We start from the raw sequence: 18752 nt of genomic DNA, 5'->3' as shown, positions 1-18752 counted from the left end.
AATAAACAAACCAAAAAGTCACAAGGGAAAGAGAAGTTGAGGCAGAAAGCCACTGTAGTCTAGTGGTTAGGACACTGGATTTGCATTTGGGAAGACTTAAATTCTTACTCAGCTATAGAACTCCCAAGGTGACATGATTAAATCATTCTCTTTCAGAGCAATATTGCTCAAAAAATCATTGCTGTTGGGGTAAAATTAATGGGGATTCTTATATAGGCTACCTTGAACATTCAGAGAAAAAGAAGGATATAAATAACTTGTCCTCTCCTCCAAATCTGCCTTCAGAGAGGTTTGCAAAGAAGTGCCTCAGGAGAGGCAAGTCAGGAAGGTGAGATAACTAAGTGCCTCTTTTGATGTAAAAAACAAGACATGTGACAAGAAAACATGGCTGACACCACAGTGTCTCATTAGGCTCTCAGTCTTAACCTTAGCTGTGATTGCTTGAACTGTAATTTTATTTATTGATTGATTTGTATCCTGCTTTTATTACTTTTATAAATAACTCAAAGCAACAAACAATTCCTTCACTTCTTCATCATCCTGTTTTCCCCACAATAACAACCTTCTGAGGTGTGTTGGGTTGAGAGAGAGTAGTTGACCCAAAGTCACCCAGGGTAAGGTGCCTTTCATGGGTAAAGTGGAACTCCTGCTTTCTAGCCTGGTGGCTTAACCAATAGACCAAACTGACTCTCATTGACAAGACTTACTGGATAAATGCTTTTTAAAAAATTGGTATGGGAAGTCTCTGATGACTTAAAGAATCCTGACAGTCTATGTGCCTGATATATCAAATGAAGAGCAGTGATAATAAGAAAATACACTGGATGGCTAAGGAATACAAAATACTGCCAAAGTTCTTTGAAATATGCATGAAATAGGATGCATTTGAGAGCTAACACTCTTAATAATGACACTTCATATGAAATACAGATGGTCCTAGACTTATGACTATTTGTTTAATGACAATTCAAACTGCCTTGTGAAAAGTGACTTATGAACTATACTTACAACTGTTGCGTCATCCAGACAGTCATGTGATTGCAATTCAGGTGCTTCCCATCAATGCTAGCTTGCATTTATGATCGGTTTTAGCATTCCATGGTCAAATAATTGTGATTTACAATATTATGGCAAAAGGCACCCATTGGACAAGCTGGATTTGGTTAACGACTGCCATAAAAATTGTCATCAAATGGGATCTGACCCTGCTTACAACCAAAGTGACTTATGACAGAAATTTGGGTCTCAACTGTAGTTGTAAATTGAGGACTACCTGTAATTCCAACTTTTATTATGTGGGCTTTGACTTTAGTTTAATTTTTTCTCATGTGTTTGGCACAGGGCAACTTAAAGAATCTACTCTCTTTAGAACTAGAGAACCAAACAGACATAAAGAATGGAAAATCTAGGATGTGGGTATACATCCATGGATTTCCAAATATTGCTGAATTTTAACACCCAGCATCTCTAGAAAATTTGCCCAATGTGGGGGATGTTAATATTTATAGTTTTTAGTTTTAGTTTAGTTTTATTGGATTTATATGCCGCCCCTCTCCGAAAACTTATAACTTAGCAAATATTTGGAGAGCCAAAGATTGTTGTCTACCAAGAGTCTAATTCATTCTATGCTGGCAAGGTCTCATATGAAAGAGTGTTTCCTCATAGAAAAGTAATTCTAATTCTGTAACATATTTTTTTAATGAAGGTATTTCCCCAATCCATTTTATGTACTGTGCAACATTACTTTGATGTCAATTGGTATAGATAAGTGGGAACTAACCCTAGGAAACAGTACATAAGTGAGGTTAATATTATTTACCCAGGAGCCTAGTTCTTATGCTTATAATCATAGGATAACCAATTAAATATGATAACATATTGTTCAATCTATACTTTGGTTCAGTATTCTCACTTCACTATTATTAACAAGCAAAAATATTCTCTGGAAACTTAATGAGCACACAAAGTTGACCTTCAAGTCTGTCTGTCAATCAGCTGTGTTGCCTTGAAACTAAATTTGGAGAGAGACAATCAGAAAAAAGGTTTTCCGGTACTGTTTCCATCTTTGAAAAAAAATGCCCATCTAATAAGATCACAACATTATTTCCTCAAAACCTTGAAGTCAGAATAATGCAGGCAACTCTGATCATTTTTGTTGCATATCTTTGCATCCTGCAATAGGCATCCAAGCAGGGGCTTATAATTTGAAGAAGTGTGAACCAAATACAAGGTTAACCAAAGAAGCAGCACAGAGAAAAGAACAGCATTTGTCAATTCATGTGTTGTCGCAGTTTATGAACTGGGAGTGAGGCCATGCTGAGTAGCCATGCTCCTGACACAGTATGTGCTGACTAGACCCTTCCCCACCATCTGAGCATAGACTGTGAATGTCTGCAGGGAGGTTGCATCTCACATTCAAGCTGAAGGTTTCCACAGAATTTGAAATGCAGCTGCCTTGGATTCTGAATTATTGGGAAGCCTTTTGTAATAGCTGTATGAAGAAAGACTGCAAACTTTCTACTGAATACTTGGGAGTTAGGTTGGCTACTTGGGATGTGTGAAAACAGGAGTGCGAAGGAGTCTGGCCCTGAGAGCCCTATCAGGCTTAGGATCTTGAGTTGTTCATTTGCGTAGCAGCTCCATTTCCTTTATTTCTCTAATCATGTCCTAGTTGCTTCCCTCCCCTTGCAAATTTGTTTGTTTGCTTGTTCTTTCCTTCCTTCCTTCCTTCCTTCAGCATATGGCAAATATGTGGACTTATAGTGGTTCAAATGTTAATATCTAGTCCACCCAGCCATTCAAGGGCAGGGTGGTCTATGTTGAAATAAACCAGACATTAGGTCGGTGTGAGTTCTTGATGGACATTCGGACACAATGTGATTGACATTTTGTCCAGAAGCACCACAGGAGCAAATATATGAGTCTTGCTGACTCTCACCACCCACAGAAACTGCTAACTACCCCACTGATGGTCTTCTTCTGATTACATATGCTGTTTCTTGTCGAGAATCAAATGCATTGATTGAAAAACCTAGAAAAGTCCCTATCCTGGTTGCTTATCCATTTGTGCTACCTCTTTTTGTTCCTGCTTACCCCTGAGGAACGACTGCACTATTTGTTCTTGGACTGCTTGACTAACCCACTGAACTACCTAAGAGAAATGCGTGAGATCCTGCTAAATTAGTACCATCAGGAAATATGTTGGGTTAGGGCAACTTCTCTAAAAATATGGTCAAAGCCAAGGCTGGGGAACTGAATGGTTTGAAGATCACATTCGAGTTCAGACATGTTTACAAACTGAAAGATGTCAGGAGAGCAACACCGAGGAACATCAGCTTTGCCCCATTGGTAGAAATTGGTGTCCTGTGGCATCACCTGATTTCTCTCTTTAGAAAGAAAAGGGGAGGGAAGTGTCCCTGCCCCCTCCTATACGGAGAAAGTCAACCCATGCATGATAAGAAAGACAAGCTTTGCTCCTCTTGCATGGCGTACTTTTCTCTGTACAGACATATGCAGGATGAGATTTCTCCCTGCCTTTTTCATGTGCACACAAAAGCTGGTTTTGCTTAATCTTTGCAGCATCTTTCTTTGGGAGAAAGGTGGGATTATTCAGAGTCAGAAATTTGTTGGGAGGGCTTTGTGCCTGCTCACAGCAATAATGAATTAATGAAAGCCTTCATTTAATAGAATATGAAGAATGTAATTTTCAAAATTCTCTCTTCTCCCTCCAGGTGTTTAGGTCCCAAGGGAAATACACTTCAGGAAACTGGAGGCTTCTCTAGGGAAGATAAATTTGGGTGGAGTTTCCAGAGAGAAGGAATCAGTAAATGTCACTGATTTGCCTTGCCAATAAAAGGGTGAATTTTGCTCAAAACTGTGCAATGGAATAAGCCTTCACTATATCAGATGTCAGAAGTCCATATTGTGTTGGGCCAGAAGCACATTTGAAATTCAGAAACTATATGGAAGATGTTCTCACAAAATGGTAGATATTTGTAAAAGAAACAGAACCAAACATTGTAAAAGAGATGGGAATTAAGGCAATCCAAGGTTACTGATGTGGTATGATCTGATCAGAACCAATAATATCCATATAGTGTTGTGGTTCAGCCTGGGACCCCTCCGGGAATGGCTGATTTGCTGTCAGTGTCCGGCTCAGAGGCTGAGGACCAGGAGGGGCAGACTGATGAAGAAGCTGAATCCCAGGCTGAAGATGAAGGACAGCCAGAGTTCCACCAGGGGGAGCTCTCCCCAGCAAGCAGCCTGGATTCCCTGGGGGAAGATGCTAGTGACTTCATAGATATGCGACAGAGGAGAGCTAACGAGAGAAGAACGCAATTGGCCAGATATTTCCAGCATTAGGGGTCGCAGCTGGGTTTGGGTGTGGTGCTTGGGAAAGGATAAAAGGCGGCCCCACCCTTCCTGGCTTGTGGAGTTTTATCTTGGAGATTCGTGAGACCTGTTTGTGAACTTTGGTGGCTACAATCCTGGTTTGTGCCTTGGACTCTTGAAACCTTGGGGGGGGGGGTGCCAGCAAGAAGCTTTTGGAATTGACTGGACATCAGGACCCTGTTGTAAAGTATTGTAACCTGTCTGCTGTGAAGACAGGTTTTCCTTTGTGCTTATTTTTTCCTGCTATAAATTACTTTTGGATTTTACCAGAGTGTCTGGCTGTTTTTCAGTGGGTGTGGAGGTCTGGGAAAACCCAGACAGAACATATAGTTGCTTAGTTTTGATTATCAAATTTCATAACAACTATGCTAATATTATTTCAAAAATGATCTTGTCCTTGCAATTAATTCAGATATTTTGGACAAGCTATGAATGACTGTATGGAAAGAATTAAAATTAACAACGGCATCTTGTTTTATTATCTAATTTCAAAATTCTTATCAAAAGAATAATAGATCTGAATTTCTGCAAAAGACTCTATTTCATTTCCTATTTAGGACAAAGCATTATTGTATTAAAATATTAAAAGTACTACTGTATTTTTCGGTGTATAAGACACACCGGTGTATAAGACGCACCCTGATTTTAGAGGAGGAAAAAAGAAAAAAAGTATTCTGAACTAAACAATATAATATTGTTTAATAAAATACCAGTGTAGCAGAATACCTTTTACAAACATGTATACTGTTTAAAACCATGTACACTTTTTAAAACCATGTATGCTTTTTACAAACTTCAAACTTGAAAGCTTCAAGACTTGTTTAGTTTAGTTTATTTAGATTTGTATGCCGCCCCTCTCCGCAGACTTGTGGACTTTAACTCCCAGAATTCCTCCTTCAGCCATGCTAGCTCAGAAATGGGAGTTGAAGTCCACAAGCTTTAAACTTGCCAGGTTTGAAGACCCTTGCATTCCTAACCCCTAACTCAGGGGTCTTCAAAATTGACAGGTTCAAGACTTGTGGACTTCAACTCCCAGAATTCCTCCTTCAGTCACAAGCCTTAAACTTGCCAGGTTTGAAGACCTTTGCACTTTTAACTCAGGGGTCTTCAAACTTGGAACTTAGTCTTCAAACCTTCACAGGGCCATGGCACATGCCCTGGTCACGAGCAAGGAGTCCCCTCTCACCTGCTCCTCCGATGTGGAGACCCAGAGACGGGCACTTCCCCTGTGGCTCAACTGGTCACATCCCTGGGAGGACCGTGGGGACATGGGTGTATGGGAAGGTCTCCGGCTCTGACTACGTCTGCCTCACTTGTGTGTGTGTGTCTTTCCCTCCTCTCTTTCTTGGCTCTTCTAGCTCTTTCCCCTCCCCTTTCTTCGGATTGTGCATTTGTGTGCATGTACAGATGGGGTTCTCTGAAGGGGGTCTCTCTCTCTCTTTTTAAAAAAAATTATCGGGTTGGGGTGGGGAGTCGCAAGTGGAAGGGTTTCTGGTGTCTTGTGCAGAATCGTTTGCGAGATCCACCTCCGTCTAAAGGTTGCGGCTTGGGCTGGTCAACCTTGGAGGCGGGAGAAGGCAAAGAGCAAGCGGAAAGAGCGAGGAGGCAGTGGTGGGATTGATGGCGGTGGTGTAGGGGGGGATAGGATAGAGAGGGACGCCGGATAGTCCAGATCTGCTGCTTGGCCACCCCGAGGAGAAGGGGAGAGGGCGAGAGGGAGATCATGGCATGCGGGGTCCCTGCAGAGCAGAGGGGGTGGTGGAGGTGATGGCGTAACAGCAGTGGTGGTGGCAGGCGAGCATGGCACCTTGCTTTGCCTCCTTCGCTGCAATAAAATGAAGGGGTCAGACGCAGCCTCAGCAAGCCGGAGGTTTCCGTGGCTCTGCCCCAGAGCAGCAAGGGCTGGAAAATGCACATCACCCCCACTGCTCCCCGTCTGGTGCGGGCAACACATATACCACACACTGCAGTTTCTCTCCCCCCCCCAGGTTTGCGCATCCCCTTCCATCCCAGCCTTGCTCTTCCTCCTCCTCCTCAATTCTACGCAAAGTAGTTAACTTTTTCTCCTGCTTCCTCCCTGTGAAAAGGAGAAGTAGTTGGGCATTCTTTGCAGGGAAGGAAGGAAGGAGGGGGGGAATCTCTTGGGCATTTGAAAATACCTTTTAAAGGGACTCAAGGGCTCCTTCAGGTTGGCCTCCAAAGAGGAATGAAGGCGGGGGGTTGGATTGGAGGGGTCACCCACCCCTTTTTCCTGGCACTGCACCAACGTTCAGTGCAGCCTCGCTGCTGAATTTGTGCTTCTTCCCGGCAAGGTTTGGGCTTGTTAGGGCTGCAGACGAGGGGAGGCAGTGTCTTCCACCACCACTGAAAAAACCCTCAATGGTGTGTTTTTACAGGTGATTCCCCTCTATTCAAAGGGGAAGTGTGGTAAAAAAGCCCATTGTATTTGCCAAGTGGCCTCCGGTGGATCCCTAAACAGATAAAATCCGTTTATGTGTGTGTGTGGTGAATAAGAATCACCCAAATTTGCTCGGAGGGAAAAGTTCCATATGGGCGAAGGACGAGTCAATCCATCTGCTCGCTGTTTGTCCCTCGGTGGTATTCTTAAACCAAACCCTATGCAGGGAAGTAGCCCGCAGAGAGGAGCCGCAGCGGCGGTCAGCAACAGCAGCCTTCCTGGAGTCTAGTTGTGGCGACTTCTCATGCAGTTTGGCAGTGGCAGGCAGGCATGTGAAAAGCCGGCACAGGAATGCTGCTCCTGCCGCCGCTGCTGACCCCCCCCAACTTCCCCCCCCCCAACAACCTTGATACACCCAGCTTTTGGCACACTTTTTGAAGGTAAAAGGGTGCGTCTTATACACCAAAAATATGGTACTGTATTTCCTAAGTTATTTTATACACTTATTTGCTAAATATGAATATCTAAGCTTTGTGTTTAGAGAAACTCATTAAGAGGACTCATAAATTTAACAATGAGGACTAAGAGGACCATAAATTTAACAATGAACTAATAGAAGTTATTGAGAACATGTATTTCGGGCGGTTCTGAGCAGGAAAAGTAAGTGAAACCATCTGTTTGGGTCTAAGCTTGAATCACTGATATACTCTTTCTAGAGATAATTCTACTACGTACCTCATACATGCTCACATACAAAATAGGGAAAATGCAAATATCGTAAATATAATAACTCTGCTCAGTTTGGAGAGGAATATTCCTTTGATTGTGTAAACTTAGGAAATATAGCATAAAATGTACAGACATGTTTTCCTGGTGAACAACAATTACTCTGAAGTCTGAATAAAATCAAATCCCAAAAAGGTTTTCCTCAGATTTCTGGGTTGCCATAGGAATAAGGTACAAAGTCCTTAGCTCACCTCCAGATGCCTTTGACCTTTCTTTCAACTTTTCTGCAGCCATTTCATTGTAACTAGAAAGTTCTGACATCTTCACTCCAGATCGAGCTTCTGCTATTAGCTGACGAGCTCTCTCTCTCAGCTGCCGACGCCGCTCTTCATCTTGCTGCTAAGATATATTGAACAGTTGCCAGCTCAGTAATTGACCAAAATGCAATTTCATTCTCAATCTGATCATCATGATAGTAAATGGTTTACAGCATGGTGCTTGGCCCATATTATACATAGGATGCTTCATATCAGTTGGATGTCAACAACACACTTTTTAGAGCCATCCATGAATCAACCCCATTTCCCCGAAATAATTTCTCAGTTTTTAAAAAACAAACCAGTGTACTTTAAAGCTATAAAATGTGAGACTGACACAATTTATGGCTTCAACTTCGCATGAAATGTTTAAATTTTGCTAATCTCAGAATGTTCACATGCAAATAAAAATCCTGTAATTACATTTCTAACCAGAATATCAGAAAAAAAGCTCAATTTCCTTCAGAGGACTCAACTATCTATTGACATTTACTACTATGTTATTGAAATAAAATTGAAATGCACAGTGTTTTTCTATTTTGCGAAGGAGGAATTATTTTCATTGCACATAAAAATTGGGAAAATTAAGTGTCAGGTTATTTTTGGAAAAATGTTTTAAGTAAAATAATTTAAGAAAATACAAGTTTTATAAAAGTGTACTTATTTAATAAATGTATATAGCTATATATAGGTGACTCTGGGTGGCTTACAGAGTTCAAAGCAGGAAAAATGCAAAAAACCCATACTTAACAACATCAAAAAACCACCACTACTACCATCACCAAAAATAATTACAAAATATTAAAAACCATTAAAGCATAACATTCATAAAAACATAATCTAGGAAATAATATTCCTTAGCAGTACAACTACTTTACAAGGCTCAAAACACCTCAAAATGATGGGTAATTATTTGGATGATTTTTGTCAATTGTGGTCTGATGGGAGGGCCCTGTGGGGCCACAAAAATGATACTTGGGGTACCACATGGAACCCCAGGCTTTTACGTCGTTCACTTATAAATTAATGACATCTTTAAACATCTGCTTTTAAAAATTGCATTGGAAGCCACGGAGGAAGAATTTTAAAAACATTAAAACTAATTACTACTATATTGGCAAAAAAATGTAAAATGTACATTTCAGAAATTCACAATTTTTTCCTCAAACACAGGGTAGGGAAGAAGCTCACTGCCTCATCTTTTTGTATGGCAAGGATAAAATCATCATTGCTCCCAGGTCTTGAAGTGAAATCACAAACAGGTCAATTCTCCACTCACCTTTAGTAGCAGACTTTAGTTAGATACATAAAGAGGGAGTGAAGGAGGGAGAGGGAGCGTGGGAGGATAAAATAAACACAACATTCTTTTGCCAGATAAACAAAGGTGATTCTCTTTCAACCATCACTGATATAATAACTTAGTCAAATAATAAAGCTGTATGATGTACCTCACCCCAAAGTAGTTAAATGTTTGAAATAAACCTGAAAAGTAGCATGGAGAATTTTACACAAAACTGGTTTATGCTATATTATTCAGGCATTTCCTTTACTCCCACATTGGAATAGACTTGAGACTGTTGTCAAAGTAAAAATTTGAACGTAATGCCAATCATCAATGTGAAACTAAAACATTCCCATGACATAACACCTCTCCCCCTCCTCTGGCTAAAGCAAATGAGAGCTACCTTAAATGGGCACCCAGTTACAATTGGATTAATATGAATGCTTGCTGAGCATTCAGCATCTTTTGGAGTGCAATGAGCAGGCTGACCGAGCACACCTCAGGGGGCAGCAGCATATACCACAATTTGAGAACGCCTGTCTTCTAACCAATTCTCTGTCTTGTAATCTCTCTCTATATGCTATATTACAGTGTTTCCCAACCTCAGCAACTTGAAGATATCTGGACTTCAACTCCCAGAATTCCCCAGCCAGCATTCGCTGGCTGGGGAATTCTGGTAGTTGAAGTCCAAATATCTTCAAGTTGCCAAGGTTGGGAAACACTGCTATATTAGATGGTGCCAAATATAGCCCAGCACTGTTATATGTAGGGCTTTATAAGTTGTAACTAGTCCATTTCATGGCTTCTCAAATTATTAATAATAATTTATTAGATTTGTATGCCGCCCTTCTCTGAAGACTCAGGGCGGCTCACAACAATAATAAAAACAATGTTACAGTGGAACGAATCTAATATTAAAAGGGAAAAAACATATAAAACCCCATTATTTAAAACCAAACAACACATACATACCAAACATAAAATATAAAAGCCTGGGGGAGGTGTCTCAGTTCCCCCATGACTGGCGATACAGGTGGGTCTTGAGTAATTTACGAAAGACAAGGAGGGTGGGGGCAGTTCTAATCTCCGGGGGGGAGTTGATTCCAGAGGGCCGGGGCCGCCACAGAGAAAGCTCGTCCCCTGGGGCCTGCCAAACGACATTGTTTAGTTGACGGGACCTGGAGAAGGCCAACTCTGTGGGACCTTATCGGTCGCTGGGATTTGTGCGGTAGCAGGCGGTTCCGGAGGAAATAACAGTGCAGTGGTTACAAAGTTAGAATTTCACTACAATAGTATGTTCAGCTATTAGGTTTTCGTATTCCGGATCAGTTGTTGCTTTTGAGCTGTTTTTCAAAAGACAGGATTCTGCTTAAATGTGCTCAATTTATTGGAACTCCAAGAAAGAATGTGAATGACAGAAACCTTAAGAATTATCTGAATAGTACTAGTAAGGACCTGAAAATATATTAAACTGAAATTTTAATTTTCCAAATTATTTTATCCCCCCCTCTCCCCCTCCCTCTTTATGTATCTAATTAAAGTCTGCTGCTAAAGGTGAGTGGAGAATTGACCTGTTTGTGATTTCACTTCAAGACCTGGGAGCAATGATGATTTTATCCTTGCCATACAAAAAGATGAGGCAGTGAGCTTCTTCCCTACCCTGCGGCTGTTCACTGCATAGAGGTAGAAAAAATATCTCAGTATGTGGCTCTGGCTGCCCTGGTTGATTGCCATGAATTTTCCAGATATTAAATGTTCTTCATACTGAATGTCATATTCAAAATAGTTCTACAATTAAGAAGAAATGAAGTAACACAAGCAAGAACATGGCAGTAGAGATATTAATCTTTTGAGCAAATAAATTGGATCACAATTTAACCAAATTATTAAAAAGAAATCTCCCTCAATAATTCCTGCTAGCTAACTACCACTAGAACTTATTAGTAACAATATTTTCCATGTCAATTCTTACCAGTTCTTATTGTCAGCGGATTTTACAGTATTTAATTGTATATGTTAGTATGTAAGAAGTTTTTTTTCTTGACAAAATTGTGTTTGTTCTATCCATCCATATTCCTAGCATGGTGCACGCTGTTATTCCGGGAAGATGAAGAATTAGTACTCAAATGATACATGTCTAAAATATTCATGTATTTAAAGACATCATATATGAGTTGGGCAGCCATCTAATGAATAAGTAAACTTTGGTGTAATTTACATAGTGAAAAATATCATGCTCTCAAGAAAATATACAATGCAGTTTTGCTTAAAAAAGCTACAACTAAGGAGAATGATTGGTAGAGAAACAGAAGTCTTGGAGTCAACCAGTACTGCAGATCAGCAAAAGTGTGTCTATGGATAGTGGTGTTTTTATTTCAAAGAAAGACATATTTGTTTCATTTTGTTTAAGTTCTCTTCAAAATTATATATTAAAAAATGACCTTAATTTTCTAAGAAGTCATAGTATGTGTTTGTAGAGAGATATAGAGGGTAGAGTGTTCTGATATAATACCATGAAAAGCACAAAAGCAAGATTGCAAGAAAGGATGGTTGTGGTCTAAAGAGCAGGGAAAGGAGAAATAGACAATCCTGCCACTGCAGTAAAGAAACAGGAAATCTGATCAGCATCTTCTTATGACAAGTTTTAACTAGAAATTAAATGTCATATAATTATATGTTAAAGCAAGATGCACTATGAAAATCTCCCTTGAGCATAACAAATAGCTAGATTTTTCGGTGAGTATTATCCCACAAAAGTTGAAGTTGTAAATAAAATTACAATTAACTTGTATGCTAAAATAGGATGAATTAATTCCTTTAGGACCCCAACAACAGTGCTAAGATTCTCCCCCCCCTCCCCCCAATATGGTAAGACACTGAATTAGCCACACTTTGGCATTGCTTGCAAAGAGTCCTGCAACAGAGTTCTACTTAGCTTAAACAATCATTAATAAAACAAGCACAAAATACTAATTAGGCACATTTTTTCCCATTTCCATGTAAATTGTTTGTTTGTAGCTATTTACTCATCATTGTTTTTGATACAATAGGAAAAATGCAAATGAATGAATCAGAAAGCAGCCCTAATGGGACTTTCTGTTTATAACCATTAGCCCAGAGGTGTGTTGTAATTCAATCCTCAAGCAGCAAGATTTAGCCTCATTAACAGTTTGCATGGGCAGGTTACAACTCATAAAACCCTACAGTAAACAAAGTATATGGACACAGCACAGTATCTTGAGCCTGATTGACAGAATTTTGCTTCCCTATCAGATTGCCTCAATTTACTTTTCTACTAATGTCCTAACACCATAAACACAATTTTGCCTAGGCCTTGGAGCTCTCCAGCAGAATTGCAAATTTGCTTTCATCCCCTCCATACCCCTCCTTGCTGCTCCCAACTCAAAGGCAGAGACAGTAATAGTCCATCTTCTCCCAGTCGAATATAATAAACTACATCAACACGCTCTACCACAACTCGCAATATCTGGCAATAGAGATTGAAATGTAAAAGGCATATCTGTGCTAAAGCTTTCTAATATGTCTACATTTGTTGATTTTAGAAAATGAAAAGCTGAGAATAAATACTAACTTCAGCAAGATATATGACTTGCTTTGAACTTTGCAATTGTTATCTTTTAATATTAAAACAGGAACACAAGCATAAGGTGATATTCCAGAAAAAAAAAATCTCCCAAATTCCTAAACTGTTAGCAAAATGTACAAGGATGATTATGTAGCAGCAACTTAGTTCCTATGAGTTTTGCAAAATTCCACTGTAAAGCAAAGTAGGATGGAAAATATGATCATGAAAATTCTCTCTTTTATTTTTGAGTCTTTCTGATCACTGATCATAGGAAGTGTCCTCTCAGAAAAGAAATTTTGTTCTCAAAATTTAGTGAAAGAAAAGCCAGCTGTGGATTATAATTATATTGGTTGGCCAACATAAATAGATGCCTTGCAATGTAGCCCTATGAGCGACAATTTCTTATATATGTGGAATAGATTATCTTGTTTATTTATTTAATAAATTTTAATCCTGACTGCTCATGGCAGCTAGTTTATGCAAGGGGAATATAAAATGAAGTTTGAAAGATGCTAAACCAGACATATGATCTAATCATTACAGAGCTGAGAGCAGGGCGGCTCTAATTCTCTTCCCTTTCATGTTTCTGGTAACATCTAGTATAGCAATAAGCAGGACATTGTGTTATATACTCCCTACAACTTGTTGATAGTGAGGAGGCTGGTGCATATACAGTGCAATAATGTCACAATCCAGGTTTACCAAATGTTAGGTTGACAAGCATCCACCCAGTGATGGGCTCCTACGGGTACGGTCAGATATGCAGTACCGGCAGCAAAATTTTGATTTTTTTTCCTTTTTTTCCCTTCTGGGCTCTGGGTATGTTTTTCCTATTGCAGTAAATGAGGTTGAATGTGTATAATTTTAGAAGAGCTGTGCATGTGTATGTGTACATACACTTTATATAGTAGATGATCAGGGGTGGGCTTCTGCCCGGACGGGGGAGAAACGCAGTGGGGTAGCGAAAATGGAGCTCCACCGCAGAGCACTCAATTTGCACTGAAAGATGTTGAAACAGAATGCATAAGCCACGCCCACAGTGTGGTAGTAAAAATTTTGGTAGGCCATCACTGCATCTAGATGAGGGAATAGAAGGGAAACTCATCAAATTTCCAGATGACACTAAGCTGTCAGGAATAGCCAATATATCAGAAGAAAAGCTCAAGATCCAAAAAGATCTTGACAGGCTTGAACACTGGGACTAACTAAGAAAATGAAATTCAATGTAATAATTTAATGTAATAATTAAAGCAAGGTTTTACAGCTAGGCAAGAAAAAACAATTGTATAAGTACAGGCTAGGTCAATGATGGCAAACCTATGGTACCTGTGCCACAGGTGGCATACAGAGCCATATCTGAGGACACGCAAGATGTTGCCCTATGCCAGATCCAACACAAGCTGGCCAGCTGATTTTTAGCCTTCTTCTTGTCTGTTTTTGCTCTCCACAGACTTCAGGAAAGCCTCCTGAAGCCTGGGGATGGCAAAAACAGCTCAACCAGAAGTTCAGAAATAAAATTCTGGTTGGTCTGTTGGGCCGTTTTTTCCTATCCCGAGGCTTCAGGAAAGCCTCCTCAGGCCTGGGGATGGCGAAAAATGGCCCAACAGGCCAATGGGAAGTTTGGAATTATGGGTTTGGGCATACATGCATGAGAACCCATTTGGCACCCAAGCCAAAAAAGGTTCACCATCACTGGGCTAAGTGAAACTTGGTTTTATGCCAGTAATTGTGAGAGGTATCTCAGAGTCCTTAATTATAAGCCAAAAGTGTGCAGCAACAGCTAAAAAAGCCAATGCAATCCTAGGCTGTATTAATAGAGGAGTAGAATCAAGATTATGTGAAGTTTTAGTAACACTTTACAAAGCCTTAGTAAGACCACACTTGGAATACTGCATCCAATTCTAGTCACCACAATATAAAAAAGATGTTGAGACTCTGGAAAGAATGCATAGAAGAACAATAAAAAAATTAGGGGGTTGGAGTCTAAAATATGTGAAGATATATGAAGAACAGTTACAGGAATTGGGTAAGTCTCATTTAATGAAAAGAACTAGGGAAAACATGATAGCAGTGTTCCAATATTTGAGGGGTTCCTACAAAGATGAGGGGGTCAAATTATTTTCTAAAGTGCCAAAAGTCAAGACAAGAAACAATGGATGGAAACTAACCAAGAAGAGAAGCAACTTAGAAATAAGGAGAAATTTCCTAATAATGAGAGCAATCAACCAACTTGCCTTCAGAACTTGTGGGTGTTCTATCACTGGAGCTTTCAAAAAGAGGGTGGATAATCATAGACAACACAGTATCAACCAATGATCCCTCTAATTTTTTTTCAGTGTGGGCGGAAAAATAAAGTGTCTGAGCGGCAGTCCCTTTGGGACTGGGCGGCATAGAAGAATAAATAAATAAACAAACAAACAAACAAATAAATAAATAAAGGGTGCGCGGGGGGTATTTTGGGGCGTGCGCGTGCTCACGCGCGCAGGTTACAGGGAACAGTAGTATCAACAGTAGAGACCTTCAAATTTCTAGGTTCTATCATATCTCAAGACCTAAAATGGTCACCTAACATCAAAAACATCATCAAAAAAGCACAACAAAGAATGTTCTTTCTGCGCCAACTCAGGAAGCTCAAACTGCCCATGGAACTGCTGATACAGTTCTACAGAGGAATCATTGAGTCTGTCATCTGCACCTCTATAACTGTTTGGTTTGGTGCTGCAACCCAACAGGACCGACACAAACTTCAGAGGATAATCAGAACTGCAGAAAAAAAAATGCTGCCAACCTGCCTTCCATTGAAGACCTGTATACTGCACGAGTCAAAAAGAGGGTGGGGAAAATATTTACTGACCCCTCGCATTCTGGACATAAACTGTTTCAACTCCTACCCTCAAAACGTCGCTACAGAGCACTGCACAGCAAGACAACTAGACACAAGAACAGTTTTTTCCCCAAACGCCATCACTCTACTAAACAAATAATTCCCTCAACACTGTCAGACTTTTTACTAAATCTGCACTTCTATTCTACTAGTTTTTCTCATCATTCCTATCACCCATTTCCTCCCACTTAGGATTGTATGACTGTAACTTGTTGCTTGTATCCTAATATTTTTATTAATATTGATTGTTTCTTCATTGCTTATTTGACCCCTATGACAATCATTAAGTGTTGTACCACATGATTCTTGACAAATGTATCTTTTTCTTTTATGTATGCTGAGAGCATATGCACCAAGACAAATTCCTTGTGTGTCCAATCACGCTTGGCCAATAACATTCTATTCTATTCTATTTATCTGAAATGATATAGGGCAGTGTTGCTGAACTTTTTGGCACCGAGGTTTGGTTTTATTTATTTATTATTTGGACTTCTATGTCGTCCTTCTCTGTAGACTCAGGGCTGCCCACAATAAGATAAATACAAAATACAAAGATAAAGCATATCAGAAACACAAAGCCTAAAAAAATAAATAATCTAAAACTCTAATACTTAAAAAACAATCACTGTGAAGATGATCTTTTGGTTTTTGGTGTGCGCATGCGCACCAGCCAACAGGTCTTCACATCTGTATCTGTGCCAGAAACCAGAAGACCAGGTGGCTGGGTGTGCATGTTTTTGCTGGAAACCAGAAGATCATTTCTTGGCGTGCGCATGTGCACTGGGCGGCTGCTCTTCCAGTTTCTCGTGTTGCCACCACGTGAAAACCAGTTGGCTGGTGCACTGGAACCCAGAACAATGGGCGGTGACTTGGAGAGATGGCCATAGGTTTGCCATCACAGGTATAGAGTCTCGTGCTTGAGCAGGGGGATGTACTATGTTCTACCCCCCAAGCTCATATCTACATTCCTCAAAGGAAGAAAAAATACAGTACAGTGTTCCCTCGATTTTCGCGGGTTCAAACTTCGCAAAACGCTATACCACGGTTTTTCAAAAAATATTAATTAAAAAATACTCCACGGTTTTTTTTCTATACCACGGTTTTTCCCACCCAATGACGTCATACGTCATCACCAAGAGTCACTTCTCTCTCTCTTTCTCTTTCTTTCCTGTCATTCTCTGCTTCAATCATTTTCTCATTTCTCTTTTTTCTCCCTTTTTCTATCATTTTTCTCTCTCTCTCTACCTTCCACTCTCCCCCCTCTTGCTCTCTCTTTCTCCCTCTCCCTCTCTGTGAGAACGCCTGCCCCCACCTCTCCTGCAGTCCCCTCGCTGATAGCTGGGATGAAAGCGCTCTCAGCTAAGGGACTGTGAGAGGGGCGAGGCAGACATTCTGAAAGCGCTCAGAGCGGCTACCGGCCGAATGAGGAGGATGAGAAGCCGTAGCCGCCAGTGCTGCTGCAGGAGGACCCGTGTCCGAAGAAAGCCGGTGAGAGGGGTGGATCGGGCGGGCGGGCGGTAGCAGCGAGGGGGCCGTAGGCGCTGGAGGGGTGGGGGCCGACATTCAAAGCAATCTTTGCCGGCCTCTGCACTTTCGTCGCTCCCTGCCCTAATTTCAAGCCCGGATCCTTGCGCTGCCTTGAAAAAGGGTGCGTGGGGGTAGTTTTTGGCTGTCCATAGCCAAAAATGGTGTTTTTACTTCCGCACCGCTACTTCGCGGAAAATCGACTTTCGCGGGAGGTCTTGGAACGTAACCCCCGCGAAAATCGAGGGAACACTGTATATCTAAATTGGATGAATAAAGGGGGGAAAAGGGATTTGCCATACAACATGGTTCAATTCAAAGTTAAGAAGTTATCCCCCGTCCATCACAGAAAACAAATTTTAATTTACAGCCCTTAAGAAAATCCCTCACTGTGATTAGTCAATAGAAGTCCTGCAGTGTTAAAAAGAGGGCAACCTTGACAAGCCATAGCATTTTTCCTCCCAGAGGTGGTTGCATGTATTGAGTTATCAAATTTAAGTTGCAAAAACCTGGAAGAACATTGGATGGCAGCAAAGAGAAATAGGAAACTGTTGGTATCTAGTGTCCTCCTGACATCTGACAGCTCTAATGTTATCTTTCAGTTTGAATTGGCACATTGATTGAAATATAAAAAATAAATCCATGACCTGCCATATTTCACAAAGGAACCGCACTAAAAAGTTTCTCTTTCTGGTATATTTCATAATAAACTGCATTTCTACTATACTGATGCTTAGTAAGGAAAACTTTCTACTATTTAAGGACAAACTCTTCAAGAATAAATAATGTAATTCCTTGTTTCCGTCTTAAAAATGTATTTGTATGCAATTTTTATATTTCACAGTTCACCGGCAACTCGGCAAGATTTCTTCCACTGCTTCAATGGTGCTACTTTTAATTTTATCCTCCTTAGTCCTTGTAATTAAAGTGATCAGCAGTGGCATCCCAACGGCTTTGACATAGCAGCAGCCTCCCTCACAGATTTCTGCTTTTAAAGGGAAGGAGGAGAAAAAGAACTAAAGTTTCATTTCACAGGAACAAGAAAATCAAGCCTCTCCAATCCTCAACTTTATCCATTTGTTCTTTCAGCAGCCTTTGGATCTTAAGAAGCAAATAAAAATGGCTGCCATTAGGGGGTCCTTTTTGTACTTGCCGCAGACACAGTGATTGATGTTATTTTAGCCCAAAATTCCACTATGGCTTGTGAAGGTGAATTAGAATGTGACAAATTGTCAGTGCACTTGGTGAGATGATTGATCTCTTGAAATATCACTGAGGAAAAACAACGATTAAGATCAACATGTATGAATATGTGTGTGTTTAACATCTTTTTCTTTTTTTTAAGTACAACAAAGGAGTTTCATGAGCCAGAATTCTACCCACGGCACCCTGACTCTTTTCACACTTTTGGGGAGCATTTCTATTCATTTATTATTATTATTATTGTATTAAAAGTTATTCAAAGCCTTATAATCACTATATTTGTTTTAAGAAGACCAATTCTTTTTCAATCACCAAACTGCAGAAGTGAAAAAGCAATATTCATTAATCGTAATGGCTTTTTATAAAAGGTAAGTGTAACTTTGCATAACATGGAAAGCATTTAATAGGACTCTAACTCTGAAAATCATCCATGACATGCC

General features: G+C 40.3%; 1 protein-coding gene across 5 annotated transcripts in view; it reads right to left on the bottom strand.

Annotated features, from left to right (window-relative positions):
- Positions 1–18752, bottom strand: part of EHBP1 (EH domain binding protein 1) — a 301779-nt gene that overhangs the window by 77756 nt on the left and 205271 nt on the right. For all 5 annotated transcript variants that reach the window (XM_070732534.1, XM_070732530.1, XM_070732531.1 and 2 more), the window contains one exon: positions 7768–7915. In XM_070732534.1, coding sequence (XP_070588635.1) covers positions 7768–7915 — 148 coding nt within the window. The remainder of the gene's footprint in view (positions 1–7767; positions 7916–18752) is intronic.

The sequence above is a fragment of the Erythrolamprus reginae genome, chromosome 1 (assembly GCF_031021105.1).
Source record: "Erythrolamprus reginae isolate rEryReg1 chromosome 1, rEryReg1.hap1, whole genome shotgun sequence".
NCBI classification, from domain to species: domain Eukaryota; kingdom Metazoa; phylum Chordata; class Lepidosauria; order Squamata; family Dipsadidae; genus Erythrolamprus; species Erythrolamprus reginae.
The sequence above is the reverse complement of the archived record's forward strand: the minus strand, read 5'-3'. Positions and strand labels throughout refer to the sequence as shown.